At 44.8% G+C, this 26,000-nt stretch overlaps 1 protein-coding gene across 2 annotated transcripts in view; it reads right to left on the bottom strand.

The window, feature by feature from the left end:
- Positions 1-26,000, bottom strand: part of EIF3M (eukaryotic translation initiation factor 3 subunit M) — a 206,788-nt gene that overhangs the window by 105,337 nt on the left and 75,451 nt on the right. For both annotated transcript variants that reach the window (XM_086955849.1, XM_086955850.1), the window contains exons 4-5: positions 18,558-18,681; positions 8,604-8,698 (exon numbers count right to left, since the gene is read on the bottom strand). In XM_086955849.1, the coding sequence (XP_086811975.1) occupies positions 8,604-8,698; positions 18,558-18,681 (219 nt within the window). The remainder of the gene's footprint in view (positions 1-8,603; positions 8,699-18,557; positions 18,682-26,000) is intronic.

The following is a 26,000-nucleotide window of genomic DNA, read 5'->3' as shown; positions in this document are numbered from 1 at the left end:
GCTTATTTTTGCACAGTGCCAAGCTAAGTGCATGAAGTCGGCATTATCTTTTCCGCATCTGCGGCATTTGGCATCTGTCCTCAATCCACATTTTTGTAACTTGAGTGGGGTGTGGTATGTTTGGTATATATACTTGTAGTAAATGAGTCTCAAATTGCATTTGGTGTCAATACGGATTAGTGTACAGCTGCTATGCCATTCCTCATCACTTAAAGGGATCTCTAACTGGACCTCCCACTGTTCTCAAGCCTTACTGGTAACCCTCACCATATCCTCCTGCAATAACCTATATAATTTGGATACCATGTGCGCATTGTTCGGAGTGGTAATGAGCATCTGTAATGCCGCCAGTGTCGGTGGTTCCACCGGATAAGTGGGATACAAGTCTCTTATGGCCCCCACAGTCTGTGATATGTGAATTTAAAAAGGAGTGACTGGTTACGGATGTAGCTGAGATCTGCCTCACCAATGAACCTAACCTAAGTATATAGGTCTCCCATAGTGGTGATGTCAACTTGTTTCAGCATCGCCATACCGTTACCTGTGTGAGTCACGTTCAACCCAGCAGGATGATGTAAAGGTAATGCTGGTGCATAAAGTGGCAATTTCTGTGTCAGCTTTCCCATGCGTTGCCATGCAGAGTTTGTGGTTTTTATTGTGTTCATTTCATTTCTAGCGACATGGGGGTGCGGATGAGGCAGAATACATCGTAGTGGGAGGGGCTGTGCATCTCCATCTTCGACTGCGGTGTGTGGTAGATGAAACCAATAATGTGCATATTGTGCTCGAACTCATAAATAGTATAGTAATAGATCTGTCACCGCAAACCCACCCTTATTATATGGCCATGTCAATGTATTTAATTCTATGCGGGCTTGTTTCCAAGCCCAAATGAGTCTGGTTATGTTTGTGGTGACCTCTGAAAAACAGCTGTAGGTGGCTGAATTGGTATATTGTTTTGGGAGTATCACCATTTTTACAATGGCCATTCTATCCGCCAGGGATATCGGTAGACAAATCCATCTGTTTATTTGTTCTTCTATGTTAGCAATTTTAGTTCCATTATTTCCTCTAATCACTACATTGGGGTCCCGATGGTACCAGATAACTAGGTACTAAACCGGTTCAATACTCCATTTTAATAGGAACTCTACTCGGTGCTGTGTCGTTTTAGTGGTGAGGGGGATAATGGTGGACTTACCCCAGTTTATTTGTAGGCTAGAGTGTCTGCCGCACTTGCTATATCTATGCAGCAGTGGAGATAAATGGGTTTGAGGTCCTCTTACATATAGCACCATGTCATCAGTGAACATGGATATACCTATTGGACGCTGTACAAACCTTAATGCTGTGTCCGCGTGACTTTAGCGAATCTTGCACGCCAGTGGTTCCAGTGCTATGGCGAACAGTAGGGGTGACAGTGGGCACCCCAGTTGCGTGCCACGTTGTATTTGTATTAAATAGGAGACGTGTTGATTAACTTTTATATTCGCCACTGGTTGGGTATAGAGAATTTTGATCCATGTCATTAGGGTAGGTGGCAAGGCCATTGTGTCAGAGCTTTTGTTTTAGAAGCGGTTGACAAGTCTCCTAGTAAAGGCATAGCCTGACCATACTTTCATTTGCAGCATTATACTCTTTAATAAAGGGAGAAAGGGAACAACTAGTGGCCTCACCTGCTTTGAGAAACCTATCTTCGAGGGAGTCTAATCTTTTAAATTTAGATAATCTTAATCATATAATTTCCCCCAAGCACACACTGCAGCATGGTATAGAGGTGTAGGAAGGCAATTTAATTATAAGTCATGGCATCCCCTACTGAGATCTGTGGTTTGTTTCTCCAATTGTGTACTGAATACTTCAAGATGCTGTTCTGTGTGCACATGGTCTCTGAAATGCACAGTACATTTGCACAAGTTGAATCTCAGCTATGGTGAAGTGGGTTTCATCCTGCCTATCTGGTGATCATACCTTAACTAGGAAGGTCTGGCAGACAATGTAGAGAGACACGATGCTATGACTATAACAAGGATTGTAATGCCGATATATCGAGAAACGTTCCTCATATATCTCCTGAAGACAATGCAAAATTACAATAAGCTGTACCTGCTGTTGTCCATGCTGATGCTTGCTACTAGGAAATCTGTAAATCTTTAAGGGACATATGAATATCCTGAATCAGCACTACTAGTTAGACAGACCTCATGACATTTTCGTTTATCAAAAGCTGAACTATGCAACCCATGGTATTAAAGCTCACTATACATGCACCTGGCAACCATTTCTTATGTAGGCCGACAAAACTGACAATTACTTTATATGCTTGGCCAGGGCAAGAGTGTTTTAACTTTAAGTTCCAGACTTTCCGGACTTCTTGCTCAATTTCGGCTTTAGTATGTTGACTGAGGGACCCGAACTGCTCATCCTACTGGACTATTGGATATTACACTAGGAGAGTTAAAATCTGTAAGATGCACTTGATTCAACTTAGGTGTTCTGATACATTCTTCACGTTGTGTTAACAGACTCTCCTAGGTTGAATGAAAGGACTGCAATGCAATGTGATGGTTGTACATTTGTAAATTAAAATGTCCTATATAGATTTTAAATCAAACAACTGTTTTAACTATGGAGTCATTTTTAGTCACATACACTGCCTAGGTGATATTCTCCAAGACACAGACTAGTATTTCTGATCAGCTGGTTTGCTCAGCCACTTTATAGTAAATCTTCCCAATGCTTTGAGGTGCAAGGAAAAACAAAGTTGTTACCAGTAAAAGCTGTTTTGACGCTCTAAGACGTTTCTGGATTCACTTGCTGTGAATTTTTCTAATAACTAGTGGTTGCCTCTGGAATACACTTCTTAGTCCTTTTGTTCTTTTTTTTCCTTTCTTTCTGGTGTATTTAGAGGTGGTCTCAAGTTCTTACTTTGCTTGAGCCCAGTGCACCTCATTTCTTGGGGGAGGTGCGTGATTTGCATGTGAATCCAGAAAACCATTCAAGCTGAAAACTACTCTTACTGGTTAGTAACCCTTTTGTTTTTCAACATGAACCTTTTCTGGATTCACAAGTTGTGCATTGTTTTTGTATCCATGTTTACCTTTGGAGGTTGGAGTGAAATAAGCATGGACTGGAAAACAAATGCTTCGGGAGCTTTAGTCCCTTAATTAATTGAATATACACGCAGTAGTGTTTTGTACATTTCTTGAAGTGATGATCACCTTCCCACTATACATATATCATTTAACAGCACATTTGCTAGGAAGGCTAGAGTGTCTCCCTTTTTCCTCATCCATGGAATAGCTCTGGGTCTTGTATCTGGTTGCACGCTTGCCTTCTTGTGGCGTGTTTCAATTATCTGCACTTTCCATCTTGAGATGGTGCCTTTTCATACCGGTGCACCCTAGTTGTAGTTTGCAAAGGACAGAATTGGCTTCCCTTGCTGAAGACTTTTGTCCTTTCCAAGTAGTACATCACTGCCCTACACATATCTAGTCTATGAAGGCTTCCTCGACTTAAGTCTGTTGTTCTTGGACTGCCTGGTCGGGTAACGCGTAGTTCGGGCTTGCAGCTCACTTACCCTACATAGTAAAGTTATCAAAAGCAGAAAAGCAGTCTTGAGATTTAACCTAAGCTCTGCCTTGCGTACGAGTTCAAAAAGTTCTCAATAAGTTGTTCTAGCACCAAGTAGAGGTTCCACATCGGTGATGGTGCTCATCTGGGTGGAGCTACTCTTTTTGCTCCTTCTGGAAACCTTTTTATGACAGGTACAGTGAAGACACTTCTCCCTATATGTCCTCTTTTGTAGGCTACTGTAGGAAGCCGACTCTTTATACAATATATCACAATTATATATGTTGTGCAAAGAGTCAATGGGTTCCCTCAAAGTGAACTGGGGTTTGCTTTAGAAATCCTAAGGTGCTCTTCTAGGGGATAATGAGGTTGAGATACCTTAGGCTTATTTTAGAGGAGTGCAAGAAATCTGAAAATCCACACACTGGTCAATAAATGAGACACACTACTTAATAAGGAGATCCATACCAATTTATAAAAATAACATTTATCTTTATATGTTTAGGCACCGGAAGCAATTCGTTCAGGTAAGAACTTTTTTACATTGAAATTATTTTCAGTTCAAAAAGTCAACAGTGCAATTTTTAGAAGCTGCAATGTTATCCTATGGGAGGGAAAGTCAATGTGGCATTCAGGTACAGTACAGCGACTTATGAGACCAATCTCCAGGAGTAAAGATGAATGGTGGGAAAGGTCCAAGGCAGCACTAGCAGACCACCACCACCAGCCAATAAGCTACTGATCCTTGGGAGTCACTACGCCCCCTATATGCCCACTTCCTGTGGGAAGAGAACATAACCCTGTGGCAGAGTTCCCAAGTGTGCCAAAGCAAAGATGGCCACTTCTGAAAATCATACCGTCATCAGGTTAGGCCACATTAGGGGTAGTACTAGCCTGGGGTGGGCATGCCTACCTAACAAGCTAATTTTCCCACCCGGCCAGGTGCCACAGGGCTCTGGACAAAGGCGGATCAATCTCTTCTCCTGTAAGGGGAGCTAGATTCGCATTTCAAAGATGGGAGCTTCTTTGAAGATAGCTGGCGTAGGAGGGCTAATTCCTGGGTCATTCTGAGGGAGGGTTGTGAACACCCTCTTCCTGTTCAGGATTTGTTTCTGACTTCCTGAGAGCAAATTCCATCACCCTGGGTGGTCAGAAATCTGTCTCGGGTGGCAGACTGACAGAGACCAGTCAGCCAACATACCAGAGTCTGGTAGGGTTTCAGGGCGCACCTCTTAGGTGCCCTCTGTGTGTATGTACTCCCAAATCAACCACTGGAATCAGGGTGGGTTTGTGAATATGAGATGTTTGATGCCAAACATCCCTATTTTCAGTGAAGCCATCATGTAGCTGGGGAATTAGTTTTCACCAGTGTCCAGTACGTTCTAAAAAGACTTCTCTGTTCACTTGCACTGGCAATAATGGAACTGACCAGCACAGGGGCATATCTGCTCATGCAGGTATGCATTCAAATGTAATTTTAAGCACCCTGCCTTAGGGCTGTAAGGCCTGCTGTAAGGGAGACTTACAAATACTACCTCTAGTGTTAGGGGACATGGCACACAGTGAGGTGTCGGGTCATGTTTTCACTTTTGTTTTTGTACAGGTGGATTGCAGTTGTGGGTATACTTTTGTGGATGGCTCATCAAGATTTCCTGAGCTTGTTTTGATAGTCTGAATGAATTTGTTCTATAGGATTTGTTCCTCCTTGTTTTCTTGAGGTAAAATATAGTGGTTTGGTTGTCTGTTATGAATTGCAGTCTTCCCTCACACCTATGTTTGAAAGGTTTTTAGGGCTATGTAGAGAGTCTTGAACTTCAGCGCATTTGTGTGTTGGACTGCTTTTGAGCTTTACATAGTCCCCCAATGTTGAGATCCCCCATGTGCATTTCCCAATCCTATGTGGGATGCATCTGTGGTGATGGTCAGTGTTGGGTTTGGATGCATGAAAGGTCTCCCCACTGTTATGTCTCTGTTGCACCAGGTCATCTCCTCCTGTTCCTTTTGCATACAAACCATTACATCTTCTCAACTCCCAGTCACCTGGGACTTTTGGTTTTTCATCCATTCCTGGGTTGGTCTCATATGCAGTCTTGCATAAGGAATTAGTGGGATGCATGAGGCCACCATTCCCATCATTTTCCCTACTGTCTTCACTGTGAGAGATTGACCCGTTGCGGTAGCAGCAAGCTTTCTTTGTTCGCAACTCAATCCTCTTAGATGTGGGGAAGGTACTTGCCACCACCGTTTTCATCCTTGCTCCTCAAAACACTTTTTCTCTCTCTCTGGTAGTGGCAATGACTTTTCTAAGTTGAAGAAAAATCCTTAATCATGAAGTGTGTCACATGACCGTTCTGGTGTTCATCTGCACTTCGAGAGCAAGATAGCTTTCACCAGCCAGTTGTCTATGTAGGGGCATTTGTGTGCCCCTTTTCTTCTTAAGTGTACTGCTAAAGCAGCCAGACACTTTGTAAGCGCCCTTGGAGCTGATTTGATGCCAAAGGCTTGTAGCCTTAATTGATAAAGACCTGGTTTATAACATAGCACAGGAATCTTGTTTTTGTGATTCATGGGAATGTGCAAGTAGGAGTTCTTTAAATCTTTGGTTGCCATGTGGTCCTTTTTCCGCATTAGCGAAATGACATACTGAAGATTTGTCATCTTGAATCTTTAACTCTTTATGAATGTGTTTAGGAAGCAAATATCTAGATTACAGTAAATTTCCTGGTCAACCCCTGCCCGAAGAACTTTTCCTATGTCTTGATTTTTTTAGAGCTCTTCTCCCTAATGTTGGAGGGAAAGTCTTTCATCTTTCTGTGTGGTTTCTATCTTAGTCATACAAATGGTGGCGGCCATTTCAGTTTTATCCAATACCTATGTTGGATGGTTTTGAGTATAGTAAAGGCTCCTATTATGTGGTTGGGGAACTGCTGTGTGAAGTCACTTCATTGAGGAGCTTGCTCCTCATGAAAGCTGTCGCATTTCTCTTGCTTCACCCCAAAAAGGGATGAAGATGTGATGTTTGGAACTGCCACTGTTGTGGTGCTTGTGGGGCTGTGTGCTGTACAGAGTTGCGAGGTGTAGCTCTGGAAACTCCCCCTGCACCTCGTTTTTGAAAACTGATACCCACAACCAGGACTGCCTTCTCAAAGTTGTCCCTGTAGCCAGCTGTCTGCCTGTTGTATCTGCAGCGTCCAGGGCTGATTCCCAGACTTAGGATCTTATTAATGGACGGAGGCCATTCACTGAACAGGGAGGATGGTAGTCAGTAAGAAATCTGTGGCTTGATGGAGTCCCTACCATAAAGAACATTAAGTAACTTGTTCTTCCGATAGAAACTTCCAGCTGCAGATCCCAAAGCAGCACCTATTTAGAGGAGGGTCTGGGAATGGACTGCAGCACCATGTGGGCAAAATATCCTTCTCCGCCATTCTGACCGCCCATACAGTAGTGCTTTGTGAACGTATGGAGGGATGTGCATGTAGCCGTCTGGCAGATGTCTAGAACACAGACTCTGTGTAGTAATGATGTGGTTGCACTTTTGCCCAGGTAGAATGACCATGCATACCTTCCGGAAGCTACTTTTCAGCCAGTGTGTAGCAGATCTTAATGCAGAGCACAATTCAGCAGGAGAAGGTTCTTAAAGTCTTCAAATTAAATTTGGCGTAAGCTTCACAGCTATCGATTCTGAAGTCTCTAGGCAGGCAGAGGTCACAGACTTTGTGTTTGTGCCTTTATGCAAACTTACGGTGGTACTTCAGGCAGAATCTGAAAGGTCATACTTTCAATTTAACCTGTCAATTGCAACTCCCCGTTGAAGCATTTTCGCTCACTCTTCCTTATACCGGTGTTCTCTGCAAGTTGTTTATTTCCCTTGACTATCGACGGTCTGTCAACTTTCTTGAACACTTCTCTTCGTATATTGCTTCCAGGCTCAACAGTAGAAAAAAGAATCTGAAGATTTAGAACAGGCAGTGGAGGCATCCCAAGCGCACATCTGACATCACAAGGGGGCAGACTTAGCACCAAATGGTATTAGACGACACCCAGACAGAAGAAAATGAAAACAAAAAAAATGTTTAAAAAAGCACAAAAGAGTTTTTTGGTAGCAACCACTAGAAAAATGCACAGCATATGAATCCAGAAAAGATTTATAATACAAAACTTGCTACACTGATGGAAAAAGAAACAATACTTACTAAAAACACATTTTAATCATTAAGGTATCTCCTGTAAGTTCTTAAATATTCCCCTCGTGACTGGTGGATGAGGAGCATAATTGAGGTTTGAGTCTGCTTGACCTCACTGGGCATGAAAGGAAAGTGCAGCTACTAGGATGCTTAAAAAGTAATTGTCAACTTTCACTAAAATGACAGCCTAATCACTGGATAACCATTCCCCACATCATTTTTTCATTTCAGAGAGCTTTGATATAGTGGTGCTTTCAGTCAAAAGCCTTTGTCATGAATGATACAGTTTAATAGATGTTCTAATTTTTCAGAAAAGGATAATATGCTGTATTGTAAAAAATGTGTTTTTGTTGCAAATATATTTTCATAAGTGAAAACAGATTGGTTGAGTTAGGCTGAGCAGGGTTTACTTGGCATATCTTCTTTAATCATCGATTAATCATTTACTGTGATTTGTTACTATGTACTATACTTCAAAAAAAGAAAATGTAAAGAGAATTTACAGATTTATTGTGTTAACTAATCTGTCAGATGGGTTAAGATATGTTAAATTTGTATAAATTAGTTTGATGAAAATGTGATTAGAAACTAATATTTTCCTTAATAAACAACTACATTTTTACAAATAGTTCAGCAAATTAAAATGATTCATATTGATTGCAATGGTTCTCAATTAACATACATTTTTACACTTTCCCTAGAAGACAGTCATCATCTGTGTTGAGATATAAACAATGATTTCTTTCATTTATTTTTCTGCTCAACATGGGGATAAATATGAACTATAACCAACTTAACATATAGTTATGAAGTTATCAAAATCTTTAATTTGAATAAAAATACCTTTTTTTGCTGTCAACAAGGGCTTCATAAAGCAGTCTCAAAAGTGTGTGCTTCTTCTCAGTACTCAGGTTCCAGCAGGAAATCCACTTTCTAACCTAAAGTTGAAAACATGAATGCATTTTGAAATAGTTACAAAAATTGAAATCTAAAGATCTGCGCATATTAACCCGAATAACCTTAAATTATTAAACAGTCAATAAAAAAGACTTGTGTCAAGCAGTACAATTGAATGGGACTACAACCGAGGCTGCTCGCCTCTTGGAACTGGCTAGGACAAAATATTGAGTGGCTGCGGAGGGACCGGCTCGCCAGCATTATCTTTAAATGCAGAGGAAAATATGACATCGGGGACATGGATGGACACAGTAAAGAGGAGGCTAGATAGGAGGGTGAGTTCACCACAGCTGCTATGGAGCAAATCAGAAAGGCGACTGACACTGCTAGGGAATTTGCCAGATAGTATTATGATTTCTATGCTCCCAGGACTCTGAGAGATGAGGTGTGTATAATGAGGTTTATAGACTCCTTGAGCCGCCTGCGCATTGGGGGGAGCGGCAGATGAAAGGATGGAGGGGGAATCTTGCCCTAGGAGAGCTCCCGGAGGCATTAAGATCCATGCAGAGTGGGAAAACACAAGGCCCAACAGGTTCCAGACAGGTCTCTAAGAGACATGGGAAGCTGGTGTGTCTACACCTGCTGGTAATATTTGAGGACTCTCGTGAACTCTGACTGCTCCCCAGACTTCAGGCATGCTCTGATCACACTCATACATATGGAGGGCAAACCAAAAAATTAATCTGGATCCTATTGCTTTATCTTCCTCCTAAATGTTGCAACCAAACTGTTAGCTGCTGTGCTAGCCGGCAGGCTTAATAGGGAGATAACCTTGTAAATACATAGGGATCAGACGGGGTTCATGTCTGAACATTCGACGCATCAGAATCACTGGTGTCTGAAGTGTTAACTGGACCTAGGGAGAACACATCCCCATCATCATTGGGGATAATTTCCACTGATGCCGAGAAGGGAGTATGATTCAATCCACTGGCCCTACCTCTTTGCAGTCTTACGGTGCTTTGTCCCACGCTTCTGCAGTTGGAGTCACCCTGCTCTATACAGAGCACACTGTGGCAGTGCGCATGAATGGGGTGAAACCTGCAATGTTCCGACTGGGAAGGGGAACTGGGCAGGGATGCATAGTCAGCCCCTTCCTGTTTGCCCTTTGCATAGAGACCCTAGCTAACTGGATTAGGCTTATGACAGAGGCGGCAACAAAGGGCAGTGGCAGAAGGAAAGGTTTTCTCTAGATGCGGAGGATGTCCTGGTCTATGTTGTTGACCCCACCAAGACACTGGAGCTCCCTGCTTGAGAGGGTGGGGACCTTTGGAGACTATTCAGGCTATAGGGTGAACTGGGGCAAATCGATACTCTATCATATTGGTGTCTGAGACCACAGGAATATGTCCCCGATAAGAGTGCGGATTACAACAGAGGGCTTCTATATTAACCAACACCCTTCTGGGAACCGAATCTGGAACCTCTTCTGACGAATCCCTATGGAGATGTGTCTAGATGGAGGAAACTCCCTCAGATGATTGTGAGAATTGAGGACAACCTCAAAATGATTACCCTATCAAAATGTCTTTATATCATGCAGAACACACCCTACCAGTGTCGTGGGCTTTCAGCATGGCCCATTGTAGTAGTCTCTGTGCTGGACTGTACGTGTTATAGGCATCATTTTCCTTTGAACAATACTACAGCTGTTGTTTGTGTGCATACATAGTCCAGCCTCGATAGAATGGTGGCCTGGATTATGACTTGACGAACTGTGGGGTCAAAGAAACCCAACAGTGGTTTTAGCCCTCGCAGGATTCCAAACAGGTCCCACCTTCCATTTTAGCTTGGACCTTCCACAACTTGAAAATATATGCATAATAAAAATACTATTAGCATGGCCAATAATCCATGTACCATAAAAAGTTCTGTCACTTTATAAGACAGAGTAATCTAATCCACTTCCCCTGCGAGTAAAGCTAAATGACTAGAATTTTTAGGGTTCACTAGCAACGTGCTGAAGTCACACCTGACTCCTTCTCAGACTCTCCCCTTCATTGTAGCCATTCAGGACACAGTCCGGTTTCGTACTCTTCTCCCAGGGAAGAGAGTCTAGGATATTCAGGCTATGATACTGATCTTTCTGCCTTCGTCCTAGATTACAGATATATTATTTGAGTACTCTGCACATGGTGAAAACCGCCTCATGGCCAAGTGGGCCATCCACCAGATTGCTCCCTAAGGTAGTAATTCCAGGAGGCCCAACCAGTCCACCGCATCAGCCGTCAATGCATGTCTAAGGCGTGTGGATTTATAAAATTGCGTACCAAAGAGTGCATATTCCCATCCCATTGTATACTGAGTGGTAGAGAGTTCCCAGCGCAATCATAGGAGTATCACTGTCTCAAAGTAGCTGCCAGACCTCCGTTTTCAACCGGGTGAATAAGGATTACGGAATCTGCTGTTGCAGGGATTCTGCTCTGGAACAGATCTATGCTTGGGACCATGGAACATCAGCTTGTAGGGACTGAGTCATCACACCACCTCAGTCTCCAGAGCCAGAGTCCAACTAGCTATAGTGCCTCACTTGCCCTGCTAACCACACCAGAGAAGCAAGTGAATTGGCACCCCAAAACACAACACTCTCAACCCTCTCAGGGATCACGGTAACAGGATACGCCCCTTCGCTCTCTCACCTGTGCTTATCCACAATAAAAAAGCAAAAAGACACAAAAGAAGTTTAGAATATTTATTTAAATGATCATGCTCTGAAATGTTGCGTTTATAAATTTTGTAAAGCCCACAGGTACCCCCAGCTAAGGGGCGTCCCAGCGCTAGCAAATGCAGCTGTTGACGAGGCGACAGAGACAGAACACCGGGCCTATAACATCGGAAAGAGATGAGTTTTTATGGCTTTACGAAAAGCAGTGTGATTGTTGATGCTTCTGATAAAGACAAGAAGACAGTTCCAAAGTTTTGCAGCAAGGACACGAAAAGAGCGGCTTCCCACTCACACTTTCCTCACCAGAGGAAGGCATAGAGGGGTCGCAGATCTAAAATATGACAAAGGCCTCTGTTCTTCTTGGGCACCAGAAAGTAGAGCAATAGCAACGGCCGCCCACTTATGGAACATCCATCCTCTCGATAGGCCTCTTAATTAAAAGGGCTTGCCATTTCTGCCGCAAGATGGAAAGATAGTCCTCTACCAGTCATTTAGATGTTGCGATGGCGCTGAAAGAAAGGAGAGTTTTTATGTTTATAAAAAAACAAGGGAACCCTGTGAGTCAAGAGGGACTGAGGGTATGCAATGTATTATAAGAGGAAAAGCTCCCAACAAAAGAGGTATAGGCCAGTGGTAAACAGAACCACATTGAGACCTGTGTTGATAGTGTCCAAATGGGGAAACAATGTATTTATTAAATACACAATAAAAAGCAAGACATAAACAAAGTTTAGTGGGTAAAAAGGTTGGAAGTCAACAGATTTCCAGACCGCAGGCATTTACACACATGGTGACTTCAAAGGTAAATGGATGTAAAGAACAGTCACAATACCGAGAACATCTTGTGCTCCACATAAATCCAAATGAACCATTTGAGTCAAGATGTACTGGACGACAAAGTTTCAATCCCGACTAGGATGGTGGGTTCATTATCAGGACACACAAGTATATGCCTGAGAGGTTGCCTGTGGATAGCCACCTAAGGATTGGAGCTGTATTCAAAAAAGGGGTCTAAAATTTACTTACGTTGGAGAATCTATCAGGGTAAAAAAGTCAGCAGGCCAGAGTTACTGGTAAGCTGCAGACACGTCTCCCTGAAGCCGGGCCCCTATGAGGGATGGATCTGGAGAAAAACATCAAAGCGCAGTGGCAGGATACGACTGAGTAGAAGGATACGGCGAGTCAACTGAACTTTCTGCCGCAAGATGAAAAGATGGTCCTCTACCAGTCATTAGGGAGATGTTGGAAGTTGCTACGGCACTGGAAGGAAAGGGCATAGTCCTTCTTAATAATTTGCAGAACACACCTGTCTGAGGTTATGCCTGTCAACCAGCAAGAATCTTTGCATTCCGCTTCCGACCCGGTGGCTGTGTTACACAGATGTCATGGGAAAGGGGTTTGGCAGGTGGGGTGGCAGCGGAGCTGGAAACTAAGAAGCCTGTTGAGTTTGGCTGTGGGAGCAGTGGCCACCACAGACGCAACTGTTGGGTGCCATGCTGTAGCTGGGGGAATGGGGCATCTTGGCCCAAGCTGCAAAACGAGCAGTAGGTCTGGTGTGGATTGAAAGGTAGAAAAAATAAGCCTAGAGGGTGAGCTGTGACCTTACTCCCCTTTAACTTCACAAAAGCAGAGTCTACCCCAACCCGCGAACAGGTGAGTCCCATCAAATGGCATGCCCATGTGGGAGGACTGAATGTCACCTGAAAACCCAGTGAACTGTAGCAAGCATGGTGGGGAATTGCAGCACTGGTGCCAATGGAATTGGTGGTGTCCAAGCCACAACAAAATTGTGAACTCGGCCGCATTCCGACCATACTGAATGGCCTTGGCAAAGGCAGGCCGGATATCTCCAGGAACATCAGTGAGGACTTGAGCCACCAAGTCCCAAAGGTCCTGGAAGTAGCATCTCAGTAGAGAGCTGCCATTCACTGAAAGGAGAACAAAGCTGCTGGAAAAAAACTTGCTTCCCAACATCTCTATTCCCTTGAATTACCCATTGGCAGGAGTAGTCAGAAACGTGTTGGGGTTAGACCAGTTTGTGGGATGCCTACACAATGAAACTTTCAGTGGAAGGGTGTTGAGACAGGAAAGCAGGGTCACCCGGGTCAGGATGATGGCTTTCCGCTATTTGCCTGTTGGCTGGAGAGGCAATAACAAGACTTTGCCCAGGTGCCGAACAATTCATCTGTTAATGCCTCAATAAATGGCCTTTGATTTCTTATGTTTCTTTTTAGACCTAATGGAAGATTTAAATCTTGACCGAAGACCTACCACTGGAACGACTTTGTCAATTTCTGAAGCGAGAATTGGGCCAGGACCGAATCTTTGCTTTGGACCGCGACTTTGACCAGTCTCCTAGCAGGGTCTTCTTGTGCTTGGCAAAACAGAGTTTCACCTCGTGGTATCCGAATCACTTCACACTGCTCATGAGCAGAGACAACTTTTTGATTCTGCAACTGCATTTCAGTGGTCATTCTAAAGCACTGACTGGGACAAGCCAGACCATGACAGGTTCTTCAAAATTCAGCCCGTCATATAGCAGTTGTCTGCCAAGTTTCCAGAGATTTAAACCCATGGAAAGAATAGAACAGTACATGATTGTTTGATCCTATAGAAAGATATGCTATAAATCTGTAAGTACATATCAAGCAAAAAGGCCTGTTACGTCATCAAGAGGTCTATGTTATATGGGAATTCCTTTGGTAATGCATACAACCCGATACAGTATACAGGGAAGTACTCCATAACAAATCGTGCAGGTTGCCCTTCCACATTAAAAATTGAGAAGATTTTATGGGACCATGCACAATCACAATACACACAAAAGGTGATGGAAGGATGTAGGAAGCTGGCTCTGTATATACTATACCAAAATGAGATATATTGTGCGCAGAGTGCAGTGGACCCCAAAGGCCGGCAGAGGTAGAAGTAGATAGCACATTACTCTCTATTTTTGGTAGTATGGGCAAGCAGTAAGGCTTTATCAGAGGGTAGTGTTAATAATTTGTTGTACACAGCAAATGATGTCACACAAGACTGAACTCCGTCCAATTCGTTTGTAGAAAAAATATGAAGTTATTTTATTTCTAGAAACAAGCCAAGCCTGGTGCAGGTAAGTGAAATAATACTTTGCAAAACCTTATGCAATGTTTAACAATTGAATGCAGGTTCAAATGCAGTTGATTGAATTACAGGTAAGTCAATGTTTCAAAATTACTGTTCAGTTACTTCTCAGATTACTTTGCACATTACTTATTGGATTACTTTTCAGATTGCTTTAGCTAATCAGTGTGATATGCCTAGATATCACACTAAGACACTAAGACATTTCCTAGACAAAAGGTAAGTAAATCACTTCTAGTACATTTGCAGTTTTGTCATTGTTCCATACAAACCAACTCCTCACTTAGAACAATTTTCAAGAAAAGCAGTCAATGCAATCCTATGGAAGGAAATTGAGTTATCAGTTTACAGGGAAGTACAAGTTTGTGGGAGTTGGTTTTCTGGCGTTAGAACCAGGGTTCCCCCAGGGTCATGGATGCACTCTCCAAGCACCCTCATCGGCACTAGGGCGGCCAGGTACAGAGTGCTGAGGTCCAATGTTATTCATTCAGGAAGAGGGTGTCTCCGGTTGGTGGCTGCTCATGAGCAGGCCACAAGGTTGTGGGAGCAAAGCTCCTGGCGTTTGGCTCAAAGCAAAGGTGGGATCAGAGTTAGCGCCCAAAGTACACCCGTAGCAGCGCAGGGTGCTGTTTTGGCATAGGGAGCCCTGTTTTCAATGGGAGTTGCTGGTTTTGGATTTTGCCTGCAGGCTTGATCCAGAAAGACATCCGGAAGGAACCAACAACTGGGCAGGTAAGTTGGAGGGCTCAGGGACGTAGGTGCACCTCAGGTTCTTTTCTCCAGGGAGAGGGGTGGCTAGATGCAGGGGTGCCTTTTGAGGTCAGATTTCCCCTTACAGTCACTCGCAGTTTGGGGGTGGGGGGGAGGAAGGTCTCAGTGCAGATGCTGTAGGCGAAGTCGGGGAGTCCTGGAGCGGTCAACCCACGGTGGACTCGGACTCTGGAGCATCTCACTGGGACCAGTGGGCCACTCGACCATGTGTCGTAGGTGACAGGTGCAGTGGTGGTTCCAGGCGTCGGGTTTCTTTGTCCTCAGCAGGCTCTGAGTCTTACTTTGGAGATTCTTTTTAACAGAGCTACTGTTCACAGGGGATCAGGTCTTTGTTGAAGGCAATCTTTTCCAAGAGAGGGAACTCAGGGCTTTTATTACTTAGGTCTAGCATACATGCCCAATAACTAGTGTAAACCAACGAGGTATTCAGTTCCTAAAAAGTGGTGCAGGCAGAGGTAAGTGATCTCAAATGTGAACCCCAGTGTGTGGATATTCACAAGGACAGGAAAAGGGTTTCCTCCTTACGGAAAAAGACCCTCACACACCCAACAAGCAGGTGTCTTGCTTCATCATTGGGTCTGCACAGAAACCCAGCTCCCTACAGAGGCTGCTTGCAATAAGTCGAACCACTGGCAAAAGCTCAGAGTAGCACTCCAACCAATTGTTCTTTTGCTCACCATGTCGCCTCAGTTTGGACCCAGCCATATGCCATCTTGACCCTGTTCCTCATAGGAACAGTCCAGCCTGAACTGTCAAGCCAGGTCCTCCCTGAACCGAAACACGAGCAACCCAGCAACGATTATAACCATGCCACTTAGGGCTGTACATGAAACACACACTCACTCCCTCATGAAAGGTTATATAACCTTTATTTGGTTAACTTCTATACAGAAGTCCAGTTGTTAAGTGAGCACCACAAAGGTTTCTCCCCAGGTGCTGGTTTGTAAGATGCTTCACAAATGCCAGCGTTGTGCTGCAACTGTTTACTACCAAATTCTTAAATATAATCCCCACCTATATGCTCACTACATTTCATGATAAGAGCACTTCTCTGGTCACAGTTTGGGGCCAGGTGGCTCAAGTCCACAGGCCCACCTGTATATACTACATTGCAACGTGCACATGGGCAGAGTGGATACAAATGACCAGATTCTTCTCCATATAGTGCGAATTATAAAACATGCAGATGGTATAAGAAGCTGGCTACCCACCTGATCCAGCTGGAAACATATATGTGTATGTTGTCTATGTTAAATTTGAAAATGATTTATAAAAACACACAATACCCATAGGGATATCTCGGAGCTAAAATCATAGAGAAGAAAGAAATACACCAGAAAGTTGACAATCACGGAGAAAAATGTTTTCCCTGCTTGACTTTCAGTTGGCAGTTATTAAACGTCTTACTGATATAGTACCAGTAGCCTCTACTACATCTGCTGTGGAGAACATTGTAAGGCAGCATAATTGGCACTTTGCCAACCACATTCCTGCAACAGAGCGCAAGAGTCACTGATACAGGGCTTGTGCTCGATAACAAAAGATGCAAGAGAGCATATAATACTGCCCCTGGTGCCAATCTTAGCTTGGCCAGGGTTTTCCACTTGCTTCACTTTGTACCACACAAAAGTCAAGCTCTGGGAAAATGAGTAAATTGGAACAGATAGATTATAAGTTAGTAGATACCCCATATGGCTGTGCATGGATACATACCTTCAATGGCCCATTACTTAGCTAGCTTTGTAGATTTTAAAATTGTTACTTCAAATTCAGAAAGGTGATCCACAACGTTTTCCTCCTAAATTAGATGCGAGCCACTGTATCTACACTGACTACAGTAAATAGGTACACATTAGTCCTACTTGTGGCTGTTTTCTACCTCCATCCTGTCAAAGCGTAGTTGATTTTCCGTCTGCCATATTACAAGTGCATTCGAGTCAATGCACTGCACATAACAGTGGACATGACATGCGCCATGTTTTGACAGAGTACCCTGTCCACCCAACCATAATACCGATAGAATTCCTAGAAAGTATTCTTCAGGTGACTTAGGAGTATCTGCAAAGCATGTTTACCCGATTTTCAAATGCAGTTATGCGAAAATCAGGGCAACTGGGGAGTAAATGCATCCTCCAACTTACTAACACACATCCGAAGGAGTTGGATTTAGCATAGTGAGTATGCTAAAACCACATGAAAGACAAGTCTGCCAGACAGAAGAGGCCTTCGTAAAGGGCACCTGTGGGGTATTAGGATACTGGGTGAGGCTAACAGATAGTTATCCTTAGCCTAGGCATGCTTTCAGAGGACTCTTAGGTAGAAGGCAGATGGTCAAGTTAGGAGTGACACAGGTAATGACATCAATCACTGGTATTGGCTGGCAGTATTCCTGGAGTGGCGATTGGGTAGCTGATGGCTGTAGATGTGTGACTCTTCATTAGTGGTATGCGTGCTGTTAGCAGGAGATGTGAGTGTAGTTGATTAAAGGGGGATGGGTTTGTAACTTAGCTTATGAATGGGTGAGTGGTAGTGTGATTGGTGTTTCAGCTCTATAGTTGTATGAAAGTGATGGGCCCTTGGGCAGTGGATTGTTGATGTGAGTATTCTGGTGTGTCTGCAGCTGGTAGTGCATATTAGTTTGTGTGTGGCACAAAATGACATGTGAAGCAAAGTGGGTCGTGCTTAGACATGACTTTACTGCTCACAATAAATAGGTCATAGGTTCAATATTTTGATACTAATATTAGTATTTGCTCTTTGCCACAATGAATATGGCTTGTGTGAAAAGGCAACCAGTAGGAGTCTGTACCGGAGTAGTGATTGGCTTCAAGGGCATAATAACAACCCCTGAAAGCTGTACAACCAGGGGGATCCATGATAGTGTGACTTGCAGGGATCCCACTACCCTTTAATCACCATATCCTGCAAACCTCAGACTTTGGCTTAGATCATGCACTTTCCTTGCATTCAAAATTTATAGGAATCCATAAAATTTCTACCACTCAATTGAACAGCCATGGAAGATGGCATGAATAATGTCTAAAGAGTGGTCAATAATCAGGTGCTGTATAACTATTTTGTGTTTTGGTTGTTTAAAGCCACAGAATACAATGAGGTTTTTTTTCCCCATTCGGGATGTAGTATAGTGAACTTTTAGTTTTATGCACGTATCCTTGCACTTTAAACTACTTATTTCAGAAATGTATATTGCAAAGAAAGAAAACATCATCAAATATCAGCTGGTTGTTATGCTTTGACATACTTTTCTCAATAATTCTCACCTGATCAAGGTCCGTGGGAATGTACTGGATGGCATTGCATGCAGTTGCCACTCTAATAAGCCCACAATACACAGTATACCGCACTGGGGCATTTTTGTCCATACCATGGAAAAGATTACTCAATCTGTATGGAAGCAATAGACAGTTTATTTTGCAATATTGCATGATCTGTGCATACTTGAAACCATAAAAGATTGACAGCATGAGCTACTTACCAAAAAATGAATCAAAATACAGTCATAGGATTACAACAGAGAATCAAAAGGAGATGCACATAGGGCATGAGTTTTCATTGCTGCTGCAAATCTAAATGATGTGAGCTGTGCGAGAATTGCGCTTTGGTATGACAGATGGGGATGCATATTAAAAGTGGAACATTTCCGTAGTTTCATCCACTGTGGTGACTGTAACAGACACTATGTTCTTATATCATCAGACAAAGACAAACAGAAAGCAGGTGTAGCGCACAGCAGTATTGGATCACTTGATGGGTGCCCAGGTTTAAACACTCATTACAAAAGGTGCTATAGTACATTAAACCATTCGCAGAGCGCAGACCGAACAGACAGGCATTTGCAATTCAATAGGTCTCGCATTCACGAGAGTTTGAGCTATTGGCATTGTAAATGGCAAAGCCTTTTATTTAGGTGTTGTTTTTAAAACAGAAATAGTAGGCATTGTCACTTGCAATGCTACTAGCTTAAACGTTCACAAATGCAAGACCTATTGCACTGCTAATGCGTTTGGCGCCTGTGCTATAAAAAAATAAGAAAGAAAAAAAACTTTGCGGAGAGCATGTCCTGCCTGAAACAGCAGGCACGACAAAGCTATTTGAGAAAATAGGGCTCGGATGCTGTAATTAAAGCCTATTGAGTAACAACACGCGAAACAGAGGGTCTCGTCATGGGAGGTTACAAAATGAGACAAGGCGGTACTGAGGCTAAGGAGGGATTACTAGGCCTATTGACCAATGAACAGCCACAGTTCACATTGGACAATGGCACAAGCCAATGAAAAATATGGATGGTGAGTGGGTGGAGCTTCAAGTCGCTACCCGAATACAGCATGCCTCGCAGAACAACGCATGCGCTGCCCAAGCTCAACGTAAAAAAGCTTGCTGAGGCTGGGGCCGATGTAATTGGGTATTTTTACACCCCTTAATGGATGTCGACAGTTCAAAGCCTTGGAAAACCAATATTTACAGTGGTTTTCAGCTTGTTTTCCCTGCTACCGTGTGATATCGGCTCCTTACCAAGAGACCTGTGTGAAGGGGCAAATACCATATGTCACATGGTGGCATTGTGTGAGCAGACAGGTATTCAGGCCTGTTGTTTAGGTCTCGCCTCTCAATGCGCATGCGCATTGAGCGAGACTATAGGCGCTTAAACAAGGTTTACCCAAGGTTTACCTAGACTGGCGATTTGATGCTGTGCCCGTGCGCTTTTAGGTCAATGCGCAAGCGCATTGACCTAAAATGCGCTTGCATATCATCAAATCGCCATCTGTTCCCCAGCAGCACTACTCCCACTCCTTTGAAGTGAAGCTTAGCTTCACTTCAAAGGCCCGTGCTGCTTCACACTCTGCCGTGTCTCTCCCTCATCGCCGCTCTCCCCACTCCACCCCCTGCTGCGGCCGTGTTGCATTTCTCCTCCCCCCCCTCCCCACAGCAATCAGCAATGCCCTCCGTCTTGTTTGTTGCAGTCGGTCTTCCTTTTGTCTCTCCCTATCCCTCTTACTTTACCTCTTCCTCTCCCCTTCCCTCTGCCTCGCCATCTCTTCTTTCCCTCTCGATTCCCCGTGTTTCCTCCTTTCCCCCGCCTCACTCTCTTCACTATATGTCTCACTCCTTTCTTTCTCCCCTTTATCTATTTTTTCTGTTCTCTACTTCTCTATTTCCCTTACCTCTGAGTTATCCGCTCTCCCCTTTCTCTCACCGCACACCCCTTCCCTCCCTCCACTCGTCTGTTCTCTCCCTGCCCCCTCGGTTGCTCCACCTGTGCTTCTGGTGGTCTCTTTTTAAGGGCTCTCCTCCGGAGGGGCACAGCCCTTGCCCTGCTATTGCCATTCCGCACACCTGCCCCCCAGGGGCCACAGAGGCCTGCCCCCTCCCCCTCCCCTCCCAGGGGCCCGCATTAACACTCCTGACACTGGTAACTATTGTTATATTGCGCAGACATCACTAAAGATGCTAGAGCGCCTTACTTACATCGAGCCTACTCTTGCACAGAAAGCGGAAACGGATTTAAAATTGTAGGGGAAATGGGTTAATATAAGCACCTGAGTTTCTCGCACATTAGGTGGTAATTGAGGAAAGACCGTATACTTTAATAACGTAAGTACTCTGGTTATATTTGCAATGTACTACGACAATGCTTTATTTGCGTGACTTATCCTATATGAATTGGCAACATGTTTACACTACTTATGTGTCCATTATTTCGATATGCACTAAAGAAGATACTAGTTGTGTATCGTGTCTATAGGTCGTGGGGCTTTTTTGTGGTCCTGTAAGCCAGTGTGTATATGTGCACGTGAGCTAGATAGTGACGTAAAATAGAGAAGAGGTAGCTGGGAGATGAAGTATTGATGTGGAGGGAGGCCCCTAGTACATTATACTGAAAGACTCGGTAACGGACTACGAACGGCAACAGGTCCATCTACGCATCAGCGCATATAAAGACGAAGTACCTCACTTCACCAGCCACATAATGCTTGGTAGTCATGATTTCTCACCTGACAGAAATCTTTGATCGAGGTGGGTCGAAACGAAATGTCGCCATACATTAACATGCAGCGACGCTTTTTTTCACTTGTTTTCTTTGGGTGCTGTAAAACTGTTCTTGTGGGGGGTTTTTTGGTGGGGACGCATTATTTTTAATTTCCATCAGCTGCAGAAAACATGCATCTCTGATTCCTACTCTTCGGATAGGACAGGAGATCGGGCCCCCATTACAGAAAATGCACACGATTGCTTCGCCGAGTTTCCACAACTGTTAGTTGTTTCATCAGACATTTATGGTCACTAAGCCTGTTTCATAGTTGTTTGTGCACGTGTATGTCACACCGATGTACGGTTTAATGTTGGGTTGTGGTTTCTGTTCAGCAACAGTCCAGTTTTTTAATCTGTTTTGGTATCCATATGCAGTGTGGTGCTTTCAATTGGGCTCATTTGTAGATACTTTTTTGATAAATTGTTTTTTAATGCTCATATCATAACAAACAGCTGAAAACTAGAATCACTACATTTTCGTTAGGCGAGCTAGTTGAAATAAAGGGTCCCAGAGGTCAAAACTCTTGATCTGGCTATGTTTGCCACCTGGCCTTTTTTTAATTGGCATTGACGTTTTTTTTATATGCAGTCTGGTACGAAAATGAAGAAAATCACACAAAGCTGGTATTTTCGCCTCAGATTTATAAATACTTAAAACTGTAAATGTAAGGTGAAAGCAGTATAAAATGTGGTCTAAATCTGCTTTAATTATCCGTGACTGATTAGTTAAAACTAAACAAAGCACCCTCACACCCTCTCACCCTCACACCCCCACACACCCTCTCACCCCCACACACCCTCACCCCCTCTCACCCTCACCACCCCCTCTCACCCTCACCACCCCCCTCACCCTCACCACCCCCCTCACCCTCACCACCCCCTCCCACCCTCACCACGCCCTTTCACCCTCACCACGCCCTTTCACCCTCATCCTCGCACACCCACACCCCCCTCACATCCCACACCCTTACACCCACTCACCCTCACACCCCCTCACCCTCACCCTCACACCCCCTCACCCTCACCGCTACAACACATATTGTGTTACAATAGGTGTCACATTTGCGAGAAATAAAACTATTGGCATTGTAAATAACAAAGCTATTTTCGCTATTTTCAAAACAAGCACATAAATAAACAAGCATTTACAATGCAATGGTGTCGCCTTTGGAAAAGTTAGAGCTATTGGCATTGTAAATGACAAAATTTGTATTTATGTGTTGGTTTTGAAAACAGATAAATAAATGGCGTTGTCATTTACATTGCCATTAGCTTAATCTCTCGCAAATGTGAGACCTATTGTACCCTACGGACGAGCTCAGCAGACAGCAATTACTACCACACACACACCCAGAGCCACACCCACCCACCCAGAGCCACACACACACACACACGGAGCGCCACACACACACACCCGGAGCGCCACACACACACACCCGGAGCGCCACACACACACACCCGGAGCGCGCCACACACACACACACACACACACACACACACACACACACACACACACACACACACACACACACACACACACACACACACACACACACACACACACACACACACACACACACACACACACACACACACACACACACACACACACACACACACACACACACACACACACACACACACACACACACACACACACACACACACACACACACACACACACACACACACACACACACACACACACACACACACACACACACACACACACACCCCCCCCCCCCCCCCCCCCCCCCCCCAGAGCCACACACACACCCTGCTGATGAGGTTATTTGGCACTTCCATGATGATAGACCAAGTGTCAATCCTACACTACCAATCAGGTCTCCTTATTCCAGCGATAAGAATCTGACTACTCCGCCACATCCTCGGCAGTCCAGGTTACCTGTTGCCGGCCTCAGTTGGCCCGCTGTAAAATGGTGCGTGGGGTCAACACGCAGTGCTGCGATGTGTTGTTTGTATTAATAATTGCCACTTGTATGCCACTAAATATGTCATTAGTACGTTATTGATGGACAGATGTGGCGAACAAGTTTAACTAGGGGCAGCCTCCTGGCGGCCACACTAGGCCTGGAGAGCATGAAAGGCGGAGCCATTCGAGAACCCCGTTGGTGACAGTACAGTTTAGGTAAAGATACCTTTAAGAATGTTAACTTCCCAGAACTCCGATCTATCCAGGAGGAGCGCACCAAATCTAGAGGTTTGCTTGGCATTCTTGGACCTGTTCTGTATAGCATCGGGGCTACAAGTACCCGAAAAAAGCTCCCCTAGATTAACTAGTGGCTTGCGCATAGACCTAGAAACATTGAGAGCTCAGAGACGACCGAGGCCAACAAACACAATTAGGCAAAAGACAATCATTAAAGACCAAAACCCACTGAATGACACCACTGAGAATTCCACAAGGGCTGAAAAGCAAACAGGAACATGTTATTTAAAAAGTAAGGATTTATGGTAAATGCTATACTGACCGTGGGTGTTCTTGTCTCCTTTGCTGGAAGTCTGTGGTAGGATCCAGGGTGGATTTGGGGCAAAGAGGTTGTCGTTGGCCTGCTTCTTTCCAAAGAGCCTGGTCAGGGTGCCTGATTTGGAGTGCATCTTCTTTATGGCGTTGGGTGCTGGGCCGGACCTGGGGTGCTCCGGGCCTGCTGCTCTAGCAGGGCATGCTGCGGTATGGGGCGCAGGGCGGCGGTGGCTGTATACTGACAGGCGCAGGTGGAACGCTTTGGGCTGGCCCACAGGGGGAGGAGAGCAGGTAACACCCAGCCTCTTCCTGCAAGACTGAAACTCGCACAGGTAGGACGCCTCTCTCTCTCCCTGCCCTTCCAGAGGACAAAACTGCCCTCCTCCCGGTTAGAGCTGTCAAGAGGAGCTGCTTTCCTGTCTGCTGCCAGAAAGTGGACTTTGGAAGGGTGACGGCACCAGGGAACACCTCCTTAAAAATATTTCACAGGGTGCGCACCGCTGTCCTGCAAATTCTGGCTGCAAAGCGCGACCAAACTGTCCGTAGGGAGAGGGCATCGACAAGGGAGCTGCTGTGCTGCGTTGTTCCACAGATTCCCGGAGGGTAAATGTACTAAAAGCGATGTCAAAATGGCGTGTGGGCTGGGGTTCTGTTACACTAATCCTGGCCCTGCATTGGCCACACCGTCGCTACTGCAGGTTGGAAATACTGCTGTTCTTGGTGTGCCTGCCCTCTCACAGAGCGCCTGGCCTTTCAGAGTGTAGAAATGCCATGGCAACAGTAAGGGTGAAAGTAACAAATGTGCTGCTCCGCTTTTCACCACGAAAGCCCTGGTAACATGAGAGTTAAGGTAATCCTTCTCGGCACAATAAGCAAAAAAACACAACTGGAAGCAAGTAGAGGATGTATGGCTTACTCCTGCGGTGATGTGTGGTCCCTCAAGTGCACCTTTATGGCCAGCCTGTGAGGTGCTGCTGTACGTTAGCACTTGTGCCTCGTGCTGATTCACTGGTGCTGCAGCCTTGCGTCAGTACATCAGTGCACGGCTGGGCGGAGCAGAGCAAACAAGCGCCATTACTCGTCAAATCTAAAAAAACGACGCTGCTGGCTTCGGCCAGTTCGTAGCGGAGTTTAAACACACACAGGTAGATGTTGACTCAGAACCCGTCCTTCTTTCCGAGGCGGAAGGCGCGCAGCAGGCAGTGATGTCTGCTCTCCCTGAGACCAGCGATCAAGCGTCACCCAAGCAGCAGACAGGTGAGGCGCTCACTCCTGTCGGTTCACTTCGCTCGCCTTACCTTTCCCCTAACCACACCCTCTCTGTAACTACAGCAACTGCCCGGGCCACATTCTTAGCTGCTATTGCGGCCTTCCACACCGAGGCATTGTTAACAAAAGCAGAGACACTTCATTAAGAGCCAGCACAGATTGTGGGACAGGGACAAGGCTTCCAGCAGCCCAAGCGCCTCTTTGAAAAGTCCCACAACTCCTGTCTTCAGCCGCTCATATTATTCTTTAAACAAGCATTTACACGGACAGCAGGAGGGGGGGTGGGAACGGGCACACGGACAGCAGGAGGGGGGGCCGGAACGGGCACACGGACAGCGGGAGGGGAGGGGAGCACCAGGTCTTCTTCCGGCGGCGGTCGGCCTGGAGGAATATCCCAAAAAAACCTTAAAAAAAAAAAAAAAACATCCGCCCACCGCCGCAATGACGTTCACAAAGGGGCGGAGAGCGAAAAAATGTACGGAACGCCCATGAATCTGCTCCGGCAATGACAGACAGATCTATCTTCCAATGGCTAGCCTCCATTTATGGAGCTAGCCAATGGAAGAGCAGGCGGAACAAAGCCCCCGTGCTGTTCTAACAAAAGATTTCGCCAGCGCAAACGCTGCTGTGCAGCGGACGCCAGGCGAAACCTAAAAACTGTTAAGTGCACGATTGGCTCAACATTATATAAACTTATTTTGACCTGTATTTATTTTGGTTGTCTACTTACTTACTTATATATTATTGTGCCACCTCCATTGATATGGCTGTAAAACGTATGTTTTGTCCCAAATTTTTGTCCTGAATTTTGACCTTCTGTCCTGAATTTTTGTCCTGAATTTTGACCCTTTGTCCTGAATTTTTACACTGACCGTCCTGAATTTGCACCCTGTCAGTTAGTAATCCTAGTTGCGCTCCC

The sequence above is a fragment of the Lissotriton vulgaris genome, chromosome 2_1 (assembly GCF_964263255.1).
Source record: "Lissotriton vulgaris chromosome 2_1, aLisVul1.2, whole genome shotgun sequence".
Lineage (NCBI taxonomy): Eukaryota > Metazoa > Chordata > Amphibia > Caudata > Salamandridae > Lissotriton > Lissotriton vulgaris.
This window is presented reverse-complemented; position numbering and strand designations above follow the sequence as displayed.